The sequence below is a fragment of the Taudactylus pleione genome, unplaced genomic scaffold (assembly GCF_031769625.1).
Source record: "Taudactylus pleione unplaced genomic scaffold, aTauple2 ptg000047l, whole genome shotgun sequence".
NCBI classification, from domain to species: domain Eukaryota; kingdom Metazoa; phylum Chordata; class Amphibia; order Anura; family Myobatrachidae; genus Taudactylus; species Taudactylus pleione.
This window is the reverse complement of record NW_028284449.1, coordinates 1,872,413-1,897,395: the sequence shown is the minus strand read 5'-3', so window position 1 is coordinate 1,897,395 and position 24,983 is coordinate 1,872,413. Positions and strand designations below refer to the sequence as shown.

General features: G+C 45.6%; 1 protein-coding gene across 1 annotated transcript in view; it reads right to left on the bottom strand.

Annotated features, from left to right (window-relative positions):
- The window catches only part of GALNT18 (polypeptide N-acetylgalactosaminyltransferase 18), a 402,179-nt gene that overhangs the window by 30,068 nt on the left and 347,128 nt on the right, over nucleotides 1-24,983 (bottom strand). The window contains exons 7-8 of the mRNA XM_088460523.1: nucleotides 7,337-7,522; nucleotides 1,301-1,438 (exon numbers count right to left, since the gene is read on the bottom strand). Of these exons, the coding sequence (XP_088316649.1) occupies nucleotides 1,301-1,438; nucleotides 7,337-7,522 (324 nt within the window). The remainder of the gene's footprint in view (nucleotides 1-1,300; nucleotides 1,439-7,336; nucleotides 7,523-24,983) is intronic.

The following is a 24,983-nucleotide window of genomic DNA, read 5'->3' as shown; positions in this document are numbered from 1 at the left end:
TTACAGCATGACAGAAGTGTCAGATGTTACTATGGTATACTGAGGTAACATTACAGCATGACATAAGTGTCAGAGGTTACTATGGTATACTGAGGTAACATTACAGCATTACATAAGTGTCAGATGTTACTATGATATACTGAGGTAACATTACCGCATTACATAAGTGTCAGATGTTACTATGATATACTGAGGTAACATTACAGCATTACATAAGTGTCAGATGTTACTATGGTATACTGAGGTAACATTACAGCATGACATAAGTGTCAGAGGTTACTATGGTATACTGAGGTAACATTACAGCATTACATAAGTGTCAGATGTTACTATGGTATACTGAGGTAATATTACAGCATTACGTAAGTGTCAGAGGCTTTTATTGACAATTACATTAAGTTTATGCAGAGAGTGAATATTTGCAGTGTGACCCTTCTTTTTCAAGACCTCTGCAATTCGCCCTGGCAGCTGTCACTCACCTTCTGGGTCACATACTGACTGATGGCCGCCCATTCTTACCTAATCAGTGCTTGGAGTTTGTCAGTATTTGTGGGTTTTTGTTTGTACACCCGCCTCTTGAGGATTGACCACAAGTTCTCAATGGGATTAAGGTCTGGGGAGTTTCCTGGCCATGGACCCAAAATTTCGATGTTTTGTTCCCCGAGCCACTTAGTTATTATGGCGAGGTGCTCCATCATGCTGGAAAAGGCAAAACCCCACAAACTCTGACAAACTCCAAGCACTGATTAGAGAAGAATGGGCGGCCATCAGCCAGTATGTGGCCCCGAAGGTGAGTGACAGCTGCCAGGGCGAGGTAACGCTAAGGACTTGGACTGAAATCTCAGAAAATCGCTTCCAGGTGACTGTAATACAGCGTATGTTTTGCTTTATCACCAGAAGAATAAGGAAAAGTAAAGGGGGTTTTCCAATGTCAGGGAGGTTATAAGTGATATCCGTCCATTACGATGTGCCCCAGTACCGCTCTGTCTCACTTCTTTCTTTGGCTGATAATATAAATGCATGGTTGGAAAGCAGACTGTTTCTATGGTTGCCGTGGGATATGGCACATCACTGCTTTCTGATGATATGACACAGCGCTGCTCAGCATCCAGCCTTATAACCTGGGCAATGTAACACATGGATGAAATAAGACAGAAAGCACAAGCTACACAGCAAATCGCCCGAGCAGGACGGCATGTACAATACAATAACTAGAAGGGCTTTCTCTTTGTTAGGTCCTCCCAGCACATTGATATTAAGGCTTTTTTGTTACATTAAGGAACCCAGGAGATGGACTCACCACGCCGTAGGCAACGTTGTCAGAGTAGGTTCTCATTTCCGGGTACACTGTGACAAGATACCACCGAAAGGTCTTACACTGCAGCCTCTTCCTCAGGGCCTTCCTCTCCGATATGTCACCGATGTCAATCCCAGGGTCCTACAAGGGGGAGAAGGTCAAGAGATGAGCTGGGATTGTTATCACAGAGGAGAAGCGATCAGCCCGAGGAGAGACAGGACGATGTGTCACAGTGCTAACCCGTCACTAACACACACATCATATCACATCAGGAGCACTACAAATATCATCTGTAGCATCCACATACATACTGTATAGCCAGGGCATCAGTGTAGTTATCCAGCCAAGATCGTATGTGTATGAGTGTGTATGTATGTATGAGAGTGTATGAGTATTAGTGTATGAGTGTATATATGTATGTGTATATATAGTATGTATGTGAGTGTATATGTATGTACAGTGTGTAAAATGAAGTGTGTGCATCCAGGTACAAACAGCAGTTCTCTATATATGAGTATTGGAATATATTCCAATATAGACAAAAACCTTACAGTTTCACATGTCCCATTAAGGCTGCTTAGACATGATCTGAAAATTCACAAAACCGCCGCCGCTGGGTCCTGCCGACACCCGCTGATGTCTCCACCGCCGCCTCCGTGTCCTCGCCGCTGCTACCATTGGTGTTTTCCAGCACGGCTAAAGACGGCCATCTTTGTACACCCAAGTGAAGCCACAGTGAGAACATCTGCTATAGGCTCCTACTGAGGCTGCGCAACAAGTTGAAAAGTCTCATCTTTATAATGGAGCATTCTTGAGGTAATAGTTTAAAAACTGTAACTTTCTAATTTACCTGAACCCCAAATAGCTACCTAATAAAACAAACCCCAAGTCTGAATTCGCCCCCTACCCTGAGTTTTGCCTTCCCAAAAATCCCCCATAGAGAACAGCAGAAAAGTTGTCCTAATTGAGAATGTCAGAAAAAAGTGACAGTTGGAGATTTATATTACTCCCAAATCCTCATTTTTTATGTTTATGCCCTGAAATTTGGCATGTAGCACCGAGCGACAGTTCTACACGGTAATCCCAAATTTCAGATCCGTACCTCTAATAGCTTTTGAGGTGTAGCCCCTTAAACACCATGCCCCCCCCTCCGGAATTCTCTATGGAGAAATCTGTTTTTTTAGATGTAGCCTTAATATAAGGACATTACTGTACCTATGTATATACACCACTGTGCCCTTATATTATATACACACCACTGTGCCCTTATATTATATACACACCACTGTGCCCTTATATTATATACACACCACTGTGCCCTTATATTATATACACACCACTGTGCCCTTATATTATATACACACCACTGTGCCCTTATATTATATACACACCACTGTGCCCTTATATTATATACACACCACTGTGCCCTTATATTATATACACACCACTGTGCCCTTATATTATATACACACCACTGTGCCCTTATATTATATATATTAATAGTAGAAGGACGACATTTATTCCTATGAGCTGGGCACATCATATACCAAATTAAAGGCATTGCGGCCTGATTCAGCAGCGTACGCAGATCCTGCGATTGTTATACACTGCGATTATGGACTCACTGAGGAATGCATTGCAGAGTGAGTGACAGGCCATGAGCATTTGGGGGTGGTGACGGGGGGAGTGGTCGAAAAATGTAGGCATGTCTGTCCATTTAAATGCCGTTTCAGTGGTGTGCATAACTTAGCCACTGCGATTGCATACCCCGCTTGAGTACTCACAACGAGACTTGCAGTTTCTGCAGCTGGTCAGGCCAGGTGTAAATATTACATGACGGCCCGTTATGCGTCGATGGTACCAATGTATACACAGGAGTGTGAGGTAGAACGGATGTGAGAACGCAGCAGTGGGTGTCTGTATGCTGGCTGAGCTGTTGCAGGCATTAGGATACATTCACAGCTGCATACGCAATAGTAATCCTTTCTGAATCCGGCCCTTGGTCTGTAGACTTGCAGAAAAATATTGGCGCTGAAATTGGTTGCTTCATTTCGTAGTTATGTGGAAAAACATCCGCCCGCCATTTACAATGCATCACCATTATGCTCTGGAAACTGTGTCAGTAACTGAACTCTCCCTGTGCACTTGCTGGGTGAACTGGAACATGTGACCTGCTGGGAAGTCTGGAAACTGTGATAGTTATTTGCAGCCACATATTTCTCTCTGTGTTATTGTATCATTCACTTCTCCATACTTTGTTTACACCAAACATGCCTAGAGCCGGACTCCAGGATGTTGATATGGTGGAGCCCAGAGTGTGCAGTTCAAAAATCTTAGAGTCAAGAATATTATCGTCACAACCAACGTATAACAAGATCCACTGATACGCCGCTTGTATTGTACATGACATATTCACCACAATACTACTCTTTGTGTCCTATGGACGTGCAACGTTTGGGCTGTGGTGCCAGACACTTCTTGGAAGAGGAGATCAGCGACAATTTTACAGACTGCTGTCACAATGGAAAGGTTCCGTTACCTAATGTGGTTGTTCCACCATTCATTATCTCCATAATATCCTCAGTAACTAATATCCTCCATAACTAAGGCGGTTACCGCCGGGGATTCCCTAGTTGTGTTTATTTTAGCTGACAACTTATACTATAAAAACAATAGTATATACTTTCAGTGACTCAACTGAGCGCAGTGAGAATTATAAAACAATAGGAATTACACAATATAAAATTGCAATGAAGTGTAATTTATACAGTGGTAAAATGCACAGTGTAACTAGCATCCTCTATGTACTATGCATGTTGTCCACACAAATGTCCTGATAAGAGAAACACAAACACTAAGGTGCAGATGTTATCCAGGTACTATAGTACTATTATAATAGCGTTGTGGCCGATGCCTGCACCTCCTGCCCCCCTTCCTGTGCCAATCTCCAGAGAATTCCTAATAGGAGGCTCCTAATAGGAATGACATCCCTGGGGACGTTCGTGCCTGATTGGCTGAATGAAAGAGACCACCCACCCACCACAAGCGCAAAACACAGAGCGAGGAAGTTACAGTCCCAGCGACAGGTGCTCAGCGCGTGGGACCCTAGCCCAGGAGAAGAACACACAGATGGTGGGTCAGACCCAGGGAAGCCGCCTAAAGCTGCACACTTCTATTTATCCAGCACAGTTGTTGCGCACGGCGGCAGCAGGAGACCGCCAGCCATATTTCACAGCACAAAGCCCCATCCCAATCACCAGCAGCATTTCTATCATGCTGCGACTTTTGGGGCACAGTGATCAACATCGCAGGACCTAATCTGCATACGGGCAGCGCGGCTCCTGCGCAGATCAGAGACTATCACCCCAGCGTACAATTATGAATCAGCCCCATAGAACAGAGCGCTTCCACCTTCAGATCACTTTACTTAATCAGCTCATACTTGTAGACTATATATCGTGACCCCCGGGACCGTGCTGCCGGCAGCGTGACCCCCGGGACCGTGCTGCCGGCAGCGTGACCCCCGGGACCGTGCTGCCGGCAGCGTGACCCCCGGGACCGTGCTGCCGGCAGCGTGACCCCCGGGACCGTGCTGCCGGCAGCGTGACCCACCGGGACCGTGCTGCCGGCAGCGTGACCCCCGCGACCGTGCTGCCGGCATCGTGACCCCCGCGACCGTGCTGCCGGGAACGTGACCCCCGCGACCGTGCTGCCGGCAGCGTGGCTGTCCAGATGGTATCTCCCGGGATATCGCGCCCAACCCATCGTTTCCTTACATGATGTTAGTTATGTAATTATATATTTATTTAATTTGCCCTAAGACACAGGACAGCTCACCACGGGATACACTGTAATATTATCTGAGGACAGCAGTGCTGGATTGTAGGCAGACGTGGCTAAGAGACATAGAAGAAAGCTACACAGACAGCAATGCAGTTAGTAATATATATGGGGGCACAGAGAGGGGGATAAATCATCAGTCCAGGGATAACTGGTGGTTATTAGAGGGAATTATCATTATTAATACTACGCCTACTACTAATCTAGCCACTGAACTTCTGTAAATAAGCACAATTTATTTCCCGTACACGGAATCACTACCGGTAACGACGTCTCCACGGAGATAAAGTGCAATATTCCAGCCTCTTTCCAACATTCGGAGACAAAAGAGAGATGAAATTACCATTGAGAGACGAGACGTCCATTATAGTCTCTATTGATGTACAGCTCAGTTTAGTTGGATCTTACTAAGCCATTAAAAATCCCAGTTATTTGTCTTTACGGTGAGAGCGATAAATGTATATCTGGTGTTATATCTGGTGTTATATCTGGTGTTATGCTAAGGGCCTCATTAAACGCACTGTCTTTATGTTGTATCTACGCCTGGAAGGAGAGAAATAGGGACAGGAGATTTACTGATAGTGACGGAGACGGCGACTGAGGGTTTCAGGGTGAGACGTTCTCCAGTGCTGGCAGAGTGGGATGAGTTTGGACCGCGCAGACTGAGGACGGGCGCAATGGAGCATACACACTGTCAGATGAACGATCTGAACGATTTTTGACTGCAGTCAGATTTGGACGATTCCATTAATTTTAATACAAACACATCAGATGTCAGATATCGTTATCTGACTATGGGGAACGCGCATCGTTCATCATTCAGACATGTCAGATTTTCCTTCAGATATGAATGATTGAACGATTTTTTAAATTGTTATCGTTCAGATCTGAAGAAAAATCTGACCGTGTGTATGCACCATAAGATCATCCCCGCAAGTGCGCCTCTCTATACCAATGTGCATTGGTTTCCCGAACAAGATGGCAGCCATTGTAGAGGAGTAAACATTTGGATGAGGAGCGGAGTGTGGAATGAGCGCTATGCTGTGTCTGGCTGTATAGAGCGATGCAAACACAGGATTTTATTCTATGGAATGTGAATATTGGGAAGAGATAAAGGGAGCGGAAGGGGCTCATTGTTAGGGACGTTCCGCGCCCTGCAGATGACTTGAGTGTTGCATCTGCTCATAGCTGACAGACAATCATCATCCTCCCATCAGACTCTCTACAATCCTTCACAGGCCTCTCAAGACCCATTACTGTACTTCATCAAAGCCGTCCAGCTCTCATCCTAACCCCCTGCTCCATGCTCCTTCCTCACTATCTACCCCATCTGTGTCACCCCTGTCTGTCTGCCCCTCACATTCCACAGCTCATATCCTAACCCCCTGCTCCATGCTCCTTCCTCACTATCTACCCCATCTGTGTCACCCCTATCTGTCTGCCCCTCCCCTTTAGATTGTAAGCTCTTGCGAGCAGGGCCCTCTCTACCCTCTTATGCTTCTCCTTACTTTATTTTCATCTACTTCTTACTCCCCACTAGGGCACCTAACAATTTCCTGATCAATTTCGCTGACGATCCCACAATACGCCCAAAGGACACTTTGTCCGAGCTCCCCATTGCCAGCGTGACCGTCCCTTATAGTTGCATACAATTTTAAAAATTACAATGTATCAGGCAGTAATGACTACACCTGTGCACCAACTAGGAGATCTGGAAAACATGCACTGCTAGCGTTCTCTGAAGAGTGGAGTTAGGATATGCACTCTGCCATTATAGTCCTGGTTTTAAGGATAGCCATGTTTGAGTCCAGATGGTTAAATCAAATTGAGAGAGGTACTAATTAAGTCACCTGTGTTCAATCATAGATATCCTTAAAACCTCGACTGCAATGGTGGAATTTGGGAAACTCTGAGTCTGATGTATTCCTAGCTGCATTAAACAGTGATGGATAAAACAATAAGAATCTATCAAACAACCCAGGATCAATAAGACGTCTGCAGATCCCTTTCTCCTTCCTAACCAGCGGCAATACAGTCACCTGTAGAAGCCGCCCCCCCAGGGTAACAAGTGGAATCCATCTCTCTAGTGGGTGAGAATTAATTTGGGATCTCCTGTGAATCTCTTGGTAACGGGTAAGATGATCTAGTAACATGGCGAGTTATACTTATATCCCTGAATAATGACAGTAAATACTGCACCTCTTGTGGTATGTTCCAAGCCATGTAGACATGACTCTTAAACTCGTCCATCCAGACTTCTGCCATCCTCAGGGCGTTCCTTCGGACATGGGTTGTCAGGTCTTCTGTGTACGGCTTGTGGGCTCTTTCTATGTGAGCGACTCTAGAGCAGGGTAGAACCTCCACGCTGCCCCCACACTGCCATACCTAGGAAACACAGCACATCCTTATTAGAGGAGGAGAAAGGCTATCAGGTGAAATGAATGTAGCGTTGGTCAGTAGGTGGACAGACAGGTAGGTGATGATATGAGAGAGGGGATTAGATACATAAGCATAGATTCATGCTGGATTCTAAGCAGGTCATAGTTATGAGATGGATCTAACTAAGATGGACAGGGACAGATTAAGGGTCACATGGTGCTGAAAGATAGGAAGGGCCTACACTCTACCGCCCATGACCTCGGCACCGAGCTGATGGATTCGGGACAGGCCTCTGAACTCGGCACCAAGCTGATGGACTCGGGACAGTTGAGAGATTAATATATTATGTTACTGACCATGAATGTTGCCAAAACAGAAACTGCATAGAAATTGTATGAATCGAATTGGTGAGGAGTAATTTATGTCAATATAGACAGGATAGTGCACATTACATCCACAGGGAGTAATAAAAGTGCTGTTTTGTAGGTAACACAATGCAGGTATTATACGGTTTTGCAAAATAAATTTTCCCTGTGCTAGTGATATGCAATGCAGAGAGTATCCTAGTAACTGATATGCAATGCAGAGAGTATCTTAAAAACCATCATACATTACCAAGAACACCTAGTGACCACTATACACTACAGAATTCATCCTGGTGATCACCATACATTACAGAGAAGGTTCTAGAGACCACAATACATTACTGAGAATATCTAATGTTCGCTATACAATACAGAATGCATCCTGGTGTTTGCCATACAATACAGAGAGCATCCTAATGACCATCACACAATACAGAGAATGTCCTAGCAATTGATATATAATGCAGAGAGCATCTTAGTGATCATCATACATTACAGACAATGTCCTAGAGATCATCATACAATACAGAATGCATCCTGGTGTCCACCATACAAAACAGAGAATATCCAAGTGACTGATGCATACAATAAAGAGATGGTCACTACAATGTTGTCTCCATTGTGGAACATCATACAATACAGGTAGCATCCAAATGACAGACATATAATGCAGAGCCCAGTGCAGTCACATATCCAGCCTATGCTCAGACTGTAATTTACACGAAAAAAAACAAACATTTATTCCCCCCGTTTTTTTCTTAATTTTACTGCATATGTGCTTTTTATCTGATATACAGTGCCTTGTAAAAGTATTCACCCCCTTGGTTTATTACCTTTTTTGTTACATTACAACCTGGAATTTATTTATTTTTTTAATCTGAATTTTATGTGATGGATCTGCACAAAATAGTCTAATTGGTGAAGTGAAATGAGAAAAAAATATATATATATATAAAAAATAATCTTTACATATGCACATGCCAATTTTCAGAATTTTATGTATAATCACCCCCTTTGGTTGCACCAGAACTTTTGAGGAGCTTCATACCAATTACCTTCAGAAGTCACATGATTAGTGAAATGAAGCCCCCCTGTGTGACATCTAAGTGTCACATGATCTGTCAGTATAAACGCACCTTTTCTGAGAGGACCCAGAGGCTGCAACACCACTAAGCAGGAGGCATCACACCATGAGGACCAAGGAGCTCTCCAAACACGTCAGGGACAAAGTTGTTGAGAAGTACAATTCTGGGTTGAGTTATAAAAATATATCCAAGTCTTTGATGATCCCCCGGAGCACCATCCAATCCATCATCAAATGGAGAGAACATGGTACCACAACAAACCTGCCAAGAGAGGGCCGCCCACCAAAACTCACAGACCGGGCAAGGAGGGCATTAATCAGAGAGGCAGCACAGAGACCAAAAGGTAACCCTGAAGGAGCTGCAGAGTTCCACAGCAGAGACTGGTGTATCTGAGCCTGTGACCACAATAAGCCGTACACTCCATAGAGCTGGGCTTTATGGAAGAGTGGCCAGAAAAAAGCCATTACTTAGTGAAAAAAATAAGAAGACACGATTTGAGTTTGCCAAAAGGCATGTGGGCAACTCCCCAAATGTACGGAGGAAGGTGCTCTGGTCAGATGAGACTAAAACTGAACTTTTCGGCCACCAAGGAAAACGCTTTGTCTGGCGCAAACCCAACACATCCCATCACCCCAAGAACACCGTCCCCACAGTGACACATGGCGGTGGCAGCATCATGCGGTGGGGATGTTATTCTGCAGCAGGGACTGGGAAACTGATTCGAGTCGAGGGAAAGATGGATGGTGCTAAATACAGGGATATTCTTGAGCAAAACCTGTTTCAGTCTGCCTGTGATATGAGACTGGGACGGAGATTCACCTTCCAGCAGGACAATGACCTGAAGCATACTGCTAAAGCAACACTCCAGTGGTGTAAGGGGAAACATTTAATGTGTTGGAATGGCCTAGTCACAGCCCAGATCTCAATACAATGGAGAATCTGTTATCAGACTTGAAGATCGCTGTTCACAAGCGGAAACCATCCAACATGAAGGAGCTGGAGCAGTTTTGCCTTGAGGAATGGGCAAAGATCCCAGGGGCAAGATGTGGCAAGCTCATAGAGACTTATCCAAAGAGCGTTGCAGCTGTAATTGCCGCAAAAGGTGGCAAAGTACTGACTTTAGGGGGGTGAATAGTTATGCACGCTGAAGTTTTCTGTTATGTTGTTGTAAATGTTATTTGATTCACAATATAAAAAAACACAACGTCACAGTTGTAGTTCTGTGAATGACATGATGCACACCTTCACACAATCCATTGTAATTCCAGGTTGTGAGGCAACAAAACATGAAAAATGCAAAGGGGGGGTGAATACTTACAAGGCACTGTACATCACAGGCTTTTAGAGTCTATTTAGATATAGATTTAACAAGACTTGTTGCAAGAATTTGTGAGTTATTTTTCACTCTCAGACGCGCTCACCCACAGACGTCACAGAGACGGAGCTTATATTGCCCTGAACCAACATGGCAACCTTATACTCCTTGACGAAGGCTCGGAGGGGCTGATACACGTAGGAGCCAAACACTGTTACATTCTCTTTCCACATGAAACAAATAGACCACGCAGGTGAAGACGGAACTACGTGACCTTAGTTCACGGGACCTGGAAGCAGGATGGGTCTGTGATGCATGTGATAGGCGTGTACTGCTACATCTGAGAGGTGTCATACATGTGATAGGCGTGTACTGGTACATCTGAGAGGCGTGTCATAATACTGACTTACATCCAAATGTGAATGAGCCCCAAAGCAGTAAGATCTACTTGATGAAGAAAACACACTGATACTTGTCAGGGATTGCTCATATATTGTGTATTACAGGGGGTTCCATATACATGGCTAAAGGAAACCTTATATGAAAATACATGTAGCCATAGGGATCATTGTGCCCTATACCAAATGCAGGGAATGGATACTGATTATACCATTTGAATGTATATACTGTTGCACCTTACCCCCATTACGTAGCTGTTCTATACTTGCAAAGAAAGCAATCAGGGATATAGCAGCAATGTCAGGGAGATTGCTGCTATGTCAGGGAGACAGGGAGATTGCTGCTATGTCAGGGAGATTACTGCTATGTCAGGGAGTCAGGGAGATTGCTGCTATGTCAGGGAGACAGGGAGATTGCTGCTATGTCAGGGAGACAGGGAGATTGCTGCTATGTCAGGGAGATTGCTGCCGTGTCAGGGAGATTGCTGCCGTGTCAGGGAGTCAGGGAGATTGCTGCTATGTCAGGGAGATTGCTGCTATGTCAGGGAGATTGCTGCTATGTCAGGGAGTCAGGGAGATTACTGCTATGTCAGGGAGTCAGGGAGATTGCTGCTGTGTCGGGGAGATTGCTGCTGTCTCCCTGATATAGCAGTAATCTCTCTGACTCCCTGACATAGCAGCAATCTCCCTGACTCCCTGACATAGCAGTAATCTCCCTGACTCCCTGACATAGCAGTAATCTCCCTGACTCCCTGACATAGCAGCAATCTCCCTGACTCCCTGACATAGCAGTAATCTCCCTGACTCCCTGACATAGCAGTAATCTCTCTGACTCCCTGACATAGCAGCAATCTCCCTGACTCCCTGACATAGCAGTAATCTCCCTGACTCCCTGACATAGCAGTAATCTCCCTGACTCCCTGACATAGCAGCAATCTCCCTGACTCCCTGACATAGCAGTAATCTCCCTGACTCCCTGACATAGCAGTAATCTCCCTGACTCCCTGACATAGCAGCAATCTCCCTGACTCCCTGACATAGCAGCAATCTCCCTGACTCCCTGACATAGCAGCAATCTCCCCGACTCCCTGACATAGCAGTAATCTCCCTGACTCCCTGACATAGCAGCAATCTCCCTGACTCCCTGACATAGCAGCAATCTCCCTGACTCCCTGACATAGCAGTAATCTCCCTGACTCCCTGACATAGCAGCAATCTCCCTGACTCCCTGACATAGCAGCAATCTCCCTGACTCCCTGACATAGCAGCAATCTCCCTGACTCCCTGACATAGCAGTAATCTCCGACTCCCTGACATAGCAGCAATCTCCCTGACTCCCTGACATAGCAGTAATCTCCCTGACTCCCTGACATAGCAGCAATCTCCCCGTCTCCCTGACATAGCAGCAATCTCCCTGTCTCCCTGACATAGCAGCAATCTCCCCGTCTCCCTGACATAGCAGCAATCTCCCCGTCTCCCTGACATAGCAGCAATCTCCCTGACTCCCTGACATAGCAGCAATCTCCCCGTCTCCCTGACATAGCAGCAATCTCCCTGTCTCCCTGACATAGCAGCAATCTCCCTGACTCCCTGACATAGCAGCAATGTCAGGGAGATTAATGCTATGTCGGGGAGTCAGGGAGATTGCTGCTGTGTCAGGGAGACGGGGAGATTGCTGCTATTCGGGGCGTCTCCCTGACTGTCTGCCTCCTATTACCTGCCCCATACTCTCTCTGACAGTTATACCTCCAGTGAGGTGAGGGCAGGTAATAGGAGGCACATAAAGGGGGGGGGGAGATTTCCAAGCTATTCGTCTAAGTTTCAGTCATAAAGCTCATCTGCCATCTGAAGTGTTACTTATAAATATGTTACACTAATTACTGTCCTGATCTTAGATGCTATCATGCTGCATATATGATAATACTGAGTGACTAAGTACTGTATATATGACGGCAGCGTATTGTCCCCTATCTGAGTTACATTGCTCTCGTTGTGTTCTGCAGCGTCTTTAAGCACAGAGCAGCTACAAATAGTCTGCACGCAGTCTGGCGTGGAATGGCATCCAGCACAATCCGGCGAGCCATCTGTGGCGTGGGACGGGTGCCATGTTCCCAGATAATACGGCGTGTGGGCACAGTGCAGATACAGAGAGTGCTTCTAATGTGTTCTGCGGAAAAATATCAATATAATCCTCAGCCAAATGCAGGAGACAGAATGGCAGCAGCTTGGCAGGGTGTATACTGAATTGTCAAGACACAAGAGCTGACAATCTAAGGAGTACAATGTATTTATAGCATCGAGCCATTAGAGCAGCACAATAGGTCGGAGAAGTGCTGTGATGTTTGTATGGGTCTGTTATTACAGGGGGTCTCCAGTTTCGAAAACATACATTATGCCAACCTTCATGGAACATATGTCCGGGAAACTATTAGTTCACAATATGCAATAGTAGCAAAACAATGGCCCTCAGAGCGGGGGTGGGGCATCTGTCACCGACTCCGCAGCGCACAATCCGCAGGCACAGACGATCTTCACAATTGGTCCACTGGACATGGAATAACACAGGTGTAGGGTGGGATAATGTTCCTCCGCTCTGGTATTAGCGCAATACCTGCAGAAAGGTGCAATGGGGGGGGCACGGGGGGCTTACAAATTATATATTTAAATCTCCTGGGGGCTGAGACTGAATATCTGAAGGTTTGTGATGGCAGGGCACATACATACATACATACACACATACATGCTCCCACAGGCTGCATAGCCGGTGGCTGCCATAGTCTGTGTTAAGATTCAAAGTGTTCTGATTATAAGTGTAAATACAATTTGATAACTAAGTCAGAGTTACGCCGGAGGAAAACTGAGGGAAAAGAAACTCAGAACCAGAACACTTTCTAAACAACAACAAGCAACATACTTATGTGAATGAGCAAAATCACCATCTTCTGCTGTATCCAGGCAACTACTTACTGCACTCACTGCTCTGACACTGCAAGTACTCCCCTGTCTGTGTACTGCTCTGACACTGCAAGTACTCCCCTGTCTGTGTGCTGCTCTGACACTGCAAGTACTCCCCTGTCTGTGTACTGCTCTGACACTGCAAGTACTCCCCTGTCTGTGTGCTGCTCTGACACTGCAAGTACTCCCCTGTCTGTGTGCTGCTCTTGTGGATTGATCTTTGTTGATCAGAAGACTTCGTACTGGATCAGCTCGGGTACATTGTAATTTTGTCCTCATTTAATTTGTATTGCCTTTTCCAATTGTGTCACATCTATCCACTTTAATCATTTGTTTATAAACTAATTCCTGCACCCACTACTCACACACTGTACCTCTCCTTTATATATCACTTTTGGGGCTACGCTCATACATTAGCAGCTCTGTTCTTTACATGTATTTTTGAACATTTAACAACTTTAATCCACACTGACTCTATATCTCACTGTCTCTATATCTCACAGCCTCCACATTACACTGTCTCTATATCACACTGAGATGTAAACTGGAGTGGAGGCTGTGAGATATAGAGTCAATTATTACCTTGTCCACAGCATGAACACCCTTACTTCACACAACCCCCATATTCTATGTCCACATAATCCTCTACCTTATCCATCCCCATCCTCCCCGTCCTGTTTCCTCCACTTGCTGTTCTTCCTTTTTTTCTCTCATCAGTCTGCTTCCAACCCTCTGCTTCTTTCCCCCACCTCTCCTATACCTCCACTCTCAACCACCTCCCTCCATGGTCTTGTTACCCCACTACTAAGCCCCATTCCCTCCTCGTTCTGTCTGTCACCTCCAGGGCTGCCAAGAGAAATTCTGGGCCCGGGTACTGCAACATCCTGTGGGACCACATCATGTATGGCTGCACCCATTTGTGAGTGGGTCTAGCATGTGAGATGCACCCACTCACAGGAGCATGGCATAGCACCCAGCAGCTGGGACTAAAGTAGTCACTACTGTATTAGGATGGCGGGACAGTCCCATAATAGCTGCATTTCTTGTCAGGCTGTATATAGATGCTAAAATGTAACACAAACAAAGTAAAGTAGAAGCACTTTAATTTGTGTGTTATTTACATGAGAGATGTACAATCTATTTTCTATCATAGAGACAGATGTATGAAGGACTTAATTTTTACATAACATCAGGTCGTCTTATACACACACATTCCACAGCTCATATCCTAACCCCCTGCTCCATGCTCCTTCCTCACTATCTACCCCATCTGTGTCACCCCTGTCTGTCTGCCCCTCACATTCCACAGCACATAACCTAACCCCCTGCTCCATGCTCCTTCCTCACTATCTACCCCATCTGTGTCACCCCTCTCTGTCTGCCCCTCACATTCCACAGCACATATCCTAACCCCCTGCTCCATGCTCCTTCCTCACTATCTACCCCATCTGTGTCACCCCTGTCTGTCTGCTCCTCACATTCCACAGCTCATATCCTAACCACCTGCTCCATGCTCCTTCCTCACTATCTACCCCATCTGTGTCACCCCTGTCTGTCTGCTCCTCACATTCCACAGCACATATCCTAACCCCCTGCTCCATGCTCCTTCCTCACTATCTACCCCATCTGTGTCACCCCTGTCTGTCTGCCCCTCACATTCCACAGCTCATATCCTAACCCCCTGCTCCATGCTCCTTCCTCACTATCTACCCCATCTGTGTCGCCCCTGTCTATCTGCCCCTCACATTCCACAGCTCATATCCTAACCCCCTGCTCCATGCTCCTTCCTCACTATCTACCCCATCTGTGTCGCCCCTGTCTGTCTGCCCTTCCCCTATAGAATGTAAGCTCTCACGAGCAGGGCCCTCATCCTCACGTGCTTCTCCTCCCCCTAGTTATAGTATAATTTACTCCTAACTCCCCACAATGACACCTAACACCTGGTTGCTCATGTCCTGCTACTTGTGTTATGCAGCTATGTGTATAACCCTTGTCCTTGTCCTGCATTGTTTTGTATTACTATTAACTGTTTTTCTTGTGTGCTCATTTATGTACTGTGTAAGGCGCTGCGGAACCTTTGTGGCGCCATATAAATAAAGGATAATAATAATAATACATACACACACATACATACACACATACATACATACATACATACATAGCATCACCAAGAACACAAGACCCGGTCATTTGGCGCTGGGATCGGTTAGGGCTCTAGTAACATGGTCGGGTAATGGCCACATACAAGATCAGCCACTTCTGACCACCCAGTATCTGACACAGAGAGACCGGTATATCTATACAGTACTGCACCTACACCTCAGCGTTACACTATCACACATGGAGCAGCCGATCGGCAGCCATGAACTCTGTGCCCTCCATACAAGATATAATGGATGACATATATATAACATTTATCTGCATGTGGTAATAAGAAATATGGGAATACAATATACCATATAACAGTGATCATAACATGAACATATTTTAGCCATTCCTTCTAATGTATTAAGGGGCTGATTCAGGCTGCATTTGCACACGCACCCCGCTTGCTGCGAAAATATGCTAATGACTGCAATTACATGGCAACCGCAGCTCTGTACCAAGACGCCCATCACTGTATAAAGCCGTCCACTTCCCATTACATACATCCGCAAGTCAGCAAAAACATCGGTAATATCGGACCCATCCGCACAGTTGTGGGTGACCTGACCCTACCGCAGAAACTGCTAAACTCCCTGTCGCCATCTAGACCTCTGCCAGCGTACGCTATCACAGGGGCTTAATTATGCTCGCCCCTCTAACGGTGTTTAAACGCCCAGGCACTCCCGCATTTCTCTGACCACACCCCGTCACCAGCCTCAAATGGTCACTTCCTGTCAATCACTGTGTGAAGACTCGCATTGGCCGGTTCCCGCACTGCGTCCTATACGCATCAGCAGAATGTAAACATCGGCTGGCCGCGTGCGAACACAGCCTTGCGATCCAACCTGAATCAGGCCCTCAGTTTCTATCGCCTCAATCCTGGTTGCCATGGTCAGAGAATCATAGCAACAGTTGCCAACAGCCCTTACAAATGGCCACGTCACTAGGGAAGTGGGTGGGATTAGACATGGTGCTCGCTCTCAAGGGACTCCAGGAGAACACCCCGAAGTTCTGATTTATTTTTTTGACTCCCAGTGATAGAAAACCTGACAGGCATAACGGGCATTGTGTGCGTCCCTCCAACCCTGAAGACTGCCTCAATACCTTTAATTTCAAGAATTAGAGAAGAGCCTTAAAGTGACCTCAGAACAGTCACAGTACCCCTCACAAAATGCCTCCATGTGCCTATCACATGCTCCAATATAGCCCCCCTATGACCTCAGAGCCACACAAAATACACCCACATGCACACTGACCTCCGGACATGGACCTTTCACATAACCCATATGCCCCCTAGACCAGCCACGTAACAGGGTGCCACTGCGCCCTGTGCTGCACCTGCCCCCTGAGTGGCACTCAAGCCGTCGTAACTAAGCGCCCCCGGGGGTGGGTGGGAGTGCCTTCTCCGGTGCACTAGCGTGCTGCTGGGTGCTTCCTACAGACACAGCAGAACAGATCCGATGGCCGTGTGGGAGAAGACATAGTGTCTCGCCCAACACAGTGTGCGGGAGCCCTGACCCGGAGCAGGTCACAGCCTGGGGGGGGAGGATGGCTGGTACCGCCCCCGGGGCATCCCGCCTTGTGCAACGGCACCTGCCACACCGGCCTACCTGTGACCCCGCATTAGACATCCCTAGATGCCCCTCACATGCCCATCCGATCTCTCTACCTGACTACTTGACCTTCCAGACCTGTCTCTCACACCTCCGCCAAATGTACCACAGTGTCAGAAGCAGAGAAATCAGGGGTGCTCCGTCTCCTGGGGTGCGTTACGCAGAGGAATTGGGTGCGCTCCGTCCTCCTGGGGTGCGTTGTGCAGAGGAATCAGGGGTGCTCCGTCTCCTGGGGTGCGTTACGCAGAGGAATTGGGTGCGCTCCGTCCTCCTGGGGTGCGTTGTGCAGAGGAATCAGGGGTGCTCCGTCTCCTGGGGTGCGTTACGCAGAGGAATTGGGTGCGCTCCGTCCTCCTGGGGTGCGTTGTGCAGAGGAATCAGGGGTGCGCTCCGTCCTCCTGGGGTGCGTTGTGCAGAGGAATCAGGGGTGCTCCGTCCTCCTGGGGTGCGTTGTGCAGAGGAATCAGGGGTGCTCCGTCCTCCTGGGGTGCGTTGTGCAGAGGAATCAGGGGCGCTCCGTCTCCTGGGATGCGCTGTGCAGAGGAATCAGGGGTGCACCGTCCTCCTGGGGTGCGTCACGCAGAGGAATTGGGCGCGCTCCGTCCTCCTGGGGTGCGTTGCGCAGAGGAATCAGGGTTGCTCCGTCCTCCTGGGGTGCGTTGCGCAGAGGAATCAGGGGTGCTCCGTCCTCCTGGGGTGCGTTGTGCAGAGGAATCAGGGGTGCTCCGTCCTCCTGGGGTGCGTCACGCAGAGGAATTGGGCGCGCTCCGTCCTCCTGGGGTGCGTTGCGCAGAGGAATCAGGGGTGCTCCGTCCTCCTGGGGTGCGTTGCGCAGAGGAATCAGGGGTGCTCCGTCCTCCTGGGGTGCGTTGCGCAGAGGAATCAGGGGTGCTCCGTCCTCCTGGGGTGCGTTGTGCAGAAGAATCAGGGGTGCTCCGTCCTCCTGGGGTGCATTGTGCAGAGGAATCAGGGGTGCTCCGTCTCCTGGGGTGCGTTGTGCAGAGGAATCAGGGGTGCTCCGTCCTCCTGGGGTGCGTTGTGCAGAGGAATCAGGGGCGCTCCGTCTCCTGGGATGCGCTGTGCAGAGGAATCAAGGGTGCACCGTCCTCCTGGGGTGCGTCACGCAGAGGAATTGGGCGCGCTCCGTCCTCCTGGGGTGCGTTGCGCAGAGGAATCAGGGGTGCTCCGTCCTCCTGGGGTGCATTGTGCAGAGGAATCAGGGGTGCTCCGTCCTCCTGGGGTGCATTGTGAAGAGGAATCAGGGGTGCTCTGTCCTCCTGGGGTGCATTGTGCAGAGGAATTAGGGGCGCTCCGTCCTCCTGGGGTGCATTGTGCAGAGGAATCAGGGGTGCGCTCCGTCCTCCTGGGGTGCGTTGTGCAGAGGAATCAGGGGCACTCCGTCCTCCTGGGGTGGGCTGCGCAGAGGAATCAGGGGTGCTCCGTCCTCCTGGGGTGCGTTGTAGAGAGGAATCAGGGGTGCTCCGTCCTCCTGGGGTGCGTTACGCAGAGGAATTGGGCGCGCTCCGTCCTCCTGGGGTGCGTTGTGCAGAGGAATCAGGGGTGCTCCGACTCCTGGGGTGCGTTACGCAGAGGAATCAGGGGTGCTCCGTCCTCCTGGGGTGCATTGTGCAGAAGAATCAGGGGTGCTCCGTCCTCCTGGGGTGCATTGTGAAGAGGAATCAGGGGTGCTCTGTCCTCCTGGGGTGCATTGTGCAGAGGAATTAGGGGCGCTCCGTCCTCCTGGGGTGCATTGTGCAGAGGAATCAGGGGTGCGCTCCGTCCTCCTGGGGTGCGTTGTGCAGAGGAATCAGGGGCACTCCGTCCTCCTGGGGTGGGCTGCGCAGAGGAATCAGGGGTGCTCCGTCCTCCTGGGGTGCGTTGTAGAGAGGAATCAGGGGTGCTCCGTCCTCCTGGGGTGCGTTGTGCAGAAGAATCAGGGGCGCTCCGTCCTCCTGGGGTGCATTGTGCAGAGGAATCAGGGGTGCTCCGTCCTCCTGGGGTGCGTTGTGCAGAGGAATCAGGGGTGCTCCGTCCTCCTGGGGTGCGTTGTGCAGAGGAATCAGGGGCGCACAGTCCTCCTGGGGTGCGTTGTGCAGAGGAATCAGGGGCGCACAGTCCTCCTGGGGTGGGCTGCGCAGAGGGGATCACATGACGCAGAACGGCTGTTGTGAGCTGGGAGAGGGTCATCGGGCCACCTGCGATGTTAGGACGGCTGGGTCACCACTGATTTATACCACCAGGCAGAGGTGCTGATTATTAGGACCTTGGATCACAGATTAGATGTTCTCTGGAGATTATTGTATCTAGATGGCAGCTTTATTCTGTATCCCAGGGAAATGAGAATTCAGCAGCCTGATGATAGAAAGCGATGATGCAGAGCGGTTACTAGAACACAAATTCATGTTTAACATTTTACTTTTCTTACTCTTGTTTCTTTAGAGCTTTTAAAAGTGAAACCAACAATATTGTGATATATATATATATTTATTACACACACACACTACATATACACACACACTACATATACACACACACTACATATACACACACACACACACTACATATACACACACACACACTACATATACACACACACATACACACACTACATACACACACACACTACATATACACACACATATACACACACACTACATATACACACACACTACATATACACACACACATACACACACACTACATATACACACACACTACATATACACACACACTACATATACACACACACTACACATACACACACACTACACATACACACACACTACATATACACACACACTACATACACACACACACTACATATACACACACACTACATATACACACACACACACACTACATATACACACACACTACATATACACACACACACACACACTACATATACACACACACACACACTACATATACACACACACACACTACATATACACACACACACACTACATATACACACACACACACTACATATACACACACACTACATATACACACACACACACTACATATACACACACACACACTACATATACACACACACACTACATATACACACACACATACACACACTACATATACACACACACACTACATATACACACACACTACATATACACACACACTACATATACACACACACTACATATACACACACACATACACACACTACATATATACACACACTACATATACACACACACTACATATACACACACACTACACATACACACACACTACATATACACACACTACATACACACACACACTACATATACACACACACTACATATACACACACACACACACTACATATACACACACACACACTACATATACACACACACACACACACTACATATACACACACACTACATATACACACACACACACTACATATACACACACACACTACATATACACACACACTACATATACACACACACTACATATACACACACACTACATATACACACACACTACATATACACACTACATACACTACATATACACACACACTACATATACACACACACACACACATACACACACTACATATACACACACACACTACATATACACACACACTACATATACACACACACTACATATACACACTACATACACTACATATACACACACACTACATATACACACACACTACATATACACACACACTACATATACACACACACTACATATACACACATACACACACTACATATACACACACACTACATATACACACACACTACATATACACACTACATACACTACATATACACACACACTACATATACACACACACACACTACATATACACACACACACACTACATATACACACACACTACATATACACATACACTACATATACACACACTACATACACACACACACACACTACATATACACACACACTACATATACACACACACTACATATACACACACACTACATATACACACACACTACATACACACACACACACTACATATACACACACTACATATACACACACTACATATACACACACTACATATACACTACATATACACACACACTACATATACACACACACTACATATACACACACACTACATATACACACACACTACACATACACACACACTACATATACACACACACTACATATACACACACACTACACATACACACACACTACATATACACACACACTACATATACACACACACACACTACATATACACACTACATATACACACACTACATATACACACACACTACATATACACACACACTACATATACACACTACATATACACACACTACATATACACACACTACATATACACTACATATACACACACACTACATATACACACACACTACATATACACACACACACTACATATACACACACACTACATATACACACTACATATACACACACTACATATACACTACATATACACACACACTACATATACACACACACTACATATACACACACACTACACATACACACACACTACATATACACACACACTACACATACACACACACTACATATACACACACACTACATATACACACACACTACACATACACACACACTACATATACACACACACTACATATACACACACACACACTACATATACACACTACATATACACACACTACATATACACACACACTACATATACACACACACTACATATACACACTACATATACACACACTACATACACACACACACTACATATACACACACTACATATACACACACTACATATACACACACACTACATATACACACACACACACTACATATACACACTACATACACTACATATACACACACACTACATATACACACACACTACATATACACACACACACACTACATATACACACACACTACATATACACACACACACTACATATACACACACACACACTACATATACACACACACTACATATACACATACACTACATATACACACACACTACACATACACACACACTACATATACACACACACTACATATACACACACACACACTACATATACACACTACATATACACACACTACATACACACACACTACATATACACACACACTACATATACACACACACTACATATACACACACACTACATATACACACACTACATATACACACACACTACATATACACACACACTACATATACACACACACTACATATACACACACACTACACATACACACACACACTACATATACACACACACTACACATACACACACACTACATATACACACACACATACACACACTACATATACACACACTACATATACACATACACTACATATACACATACACTACATATACACACACTACATATACACACACTACATACACACACACACTACATACACACACACACTACATATACACACACTACATATACACACACTACATATACACACACTACATATACACTACATATACACACACACTACATATACACACACTACATATACACACACTACATATACACACACACTACATATACACACACACTACATATACACACACACTACATACACACACTACATACACTACATATACACACACACTACATATACACACACACTACATATACACACACACACACTACATATACACACACACTACATATACACACACACTACATACACACACACACTACATATACACACACACTACATATACACACATACACACACTACATATACACACACACACACACACACACTACATATACACACACACTACATATACACACACACTACATATACACACACTACATATACACACACTACATATACACACACACTACATACACACACACACTACATACACACACACATACACACACACACATACACACACTACATATACACACACTACATATACACACACTACATATACACACACTACATACACACACACTACATATACACTACATATACACTACATATACACACACACTACATATACACACACTACATATACACACACACTACATATACACACACACTACACATACACACACACTACATATACACACACACTACATACACACACACACACTACATATACACACTACCCTACATATACACACATACACACACTACATATACACACACACACACACACTACATATACACACACACTACATATACACACACACTACATATACACACACTACATATACACACACTACATATACACACACACACACTACATATACACACACTACATATACACACACTACATATACACACACACTACATATACACACACACTACACATACACACACACTACATATACACACACACTACATATACACACACACACTACATATACACACTACCCTACATATACACACATACACACACTACATATACACACACACACACACACACACTACATATACACACACACTACATATACACACACACTACATATACACACACTACATATACACACACACTACATACACACACACACATATACACACACACACACTACATATACACACACTACATATACACACACACTACATACACACACACACTACATACACACACTACATACACTACATATACACACACACTACATATACACACACACTACATATACACACACACACACTACATATATACACACACACACTACATATACACACTACATATACACACACTACATACACACCCACACACACTACATATACACACACACACTACATATACACACACACACTACATATACACACTACATATACACACACTACATATACACACACACACTACATATACACACTACATACACTACATATACACACACACTACATATACACACACACTACATATACACACACACACACTACATATACACACACACTACATATACACACACTACATATACACACACTACATATACACACACACTACATATACACACACACACTACATATATACACTACATACACTACATATACACACACACTACATATACACACACACTACATATACACACACACACACTACATATACACACACACTACATATACACACACACACACTACATATACACACACACTACATATACACACACACACACACACACACTACATATACACACACACTACATATACACACACACTACATATACACACACACACACTACATATACACACACACTACATATACACACACACTACATACACACACACACTACATATACACACACACTACATATACACACACACACACTACATATACACACACACTACATATACACACACTACATATACACACACTACATATACACACACACTACATATACACACACACACTACATATATACACTACATACACTACATATACACACACACTACATATACACACACACTACATATACACACACACACACTACATATACACACACACTACATATACACACACACACACTACATATACACACACACTACATATACACACACACACACACACACTACATATACACACACACTACATATACACACACACTA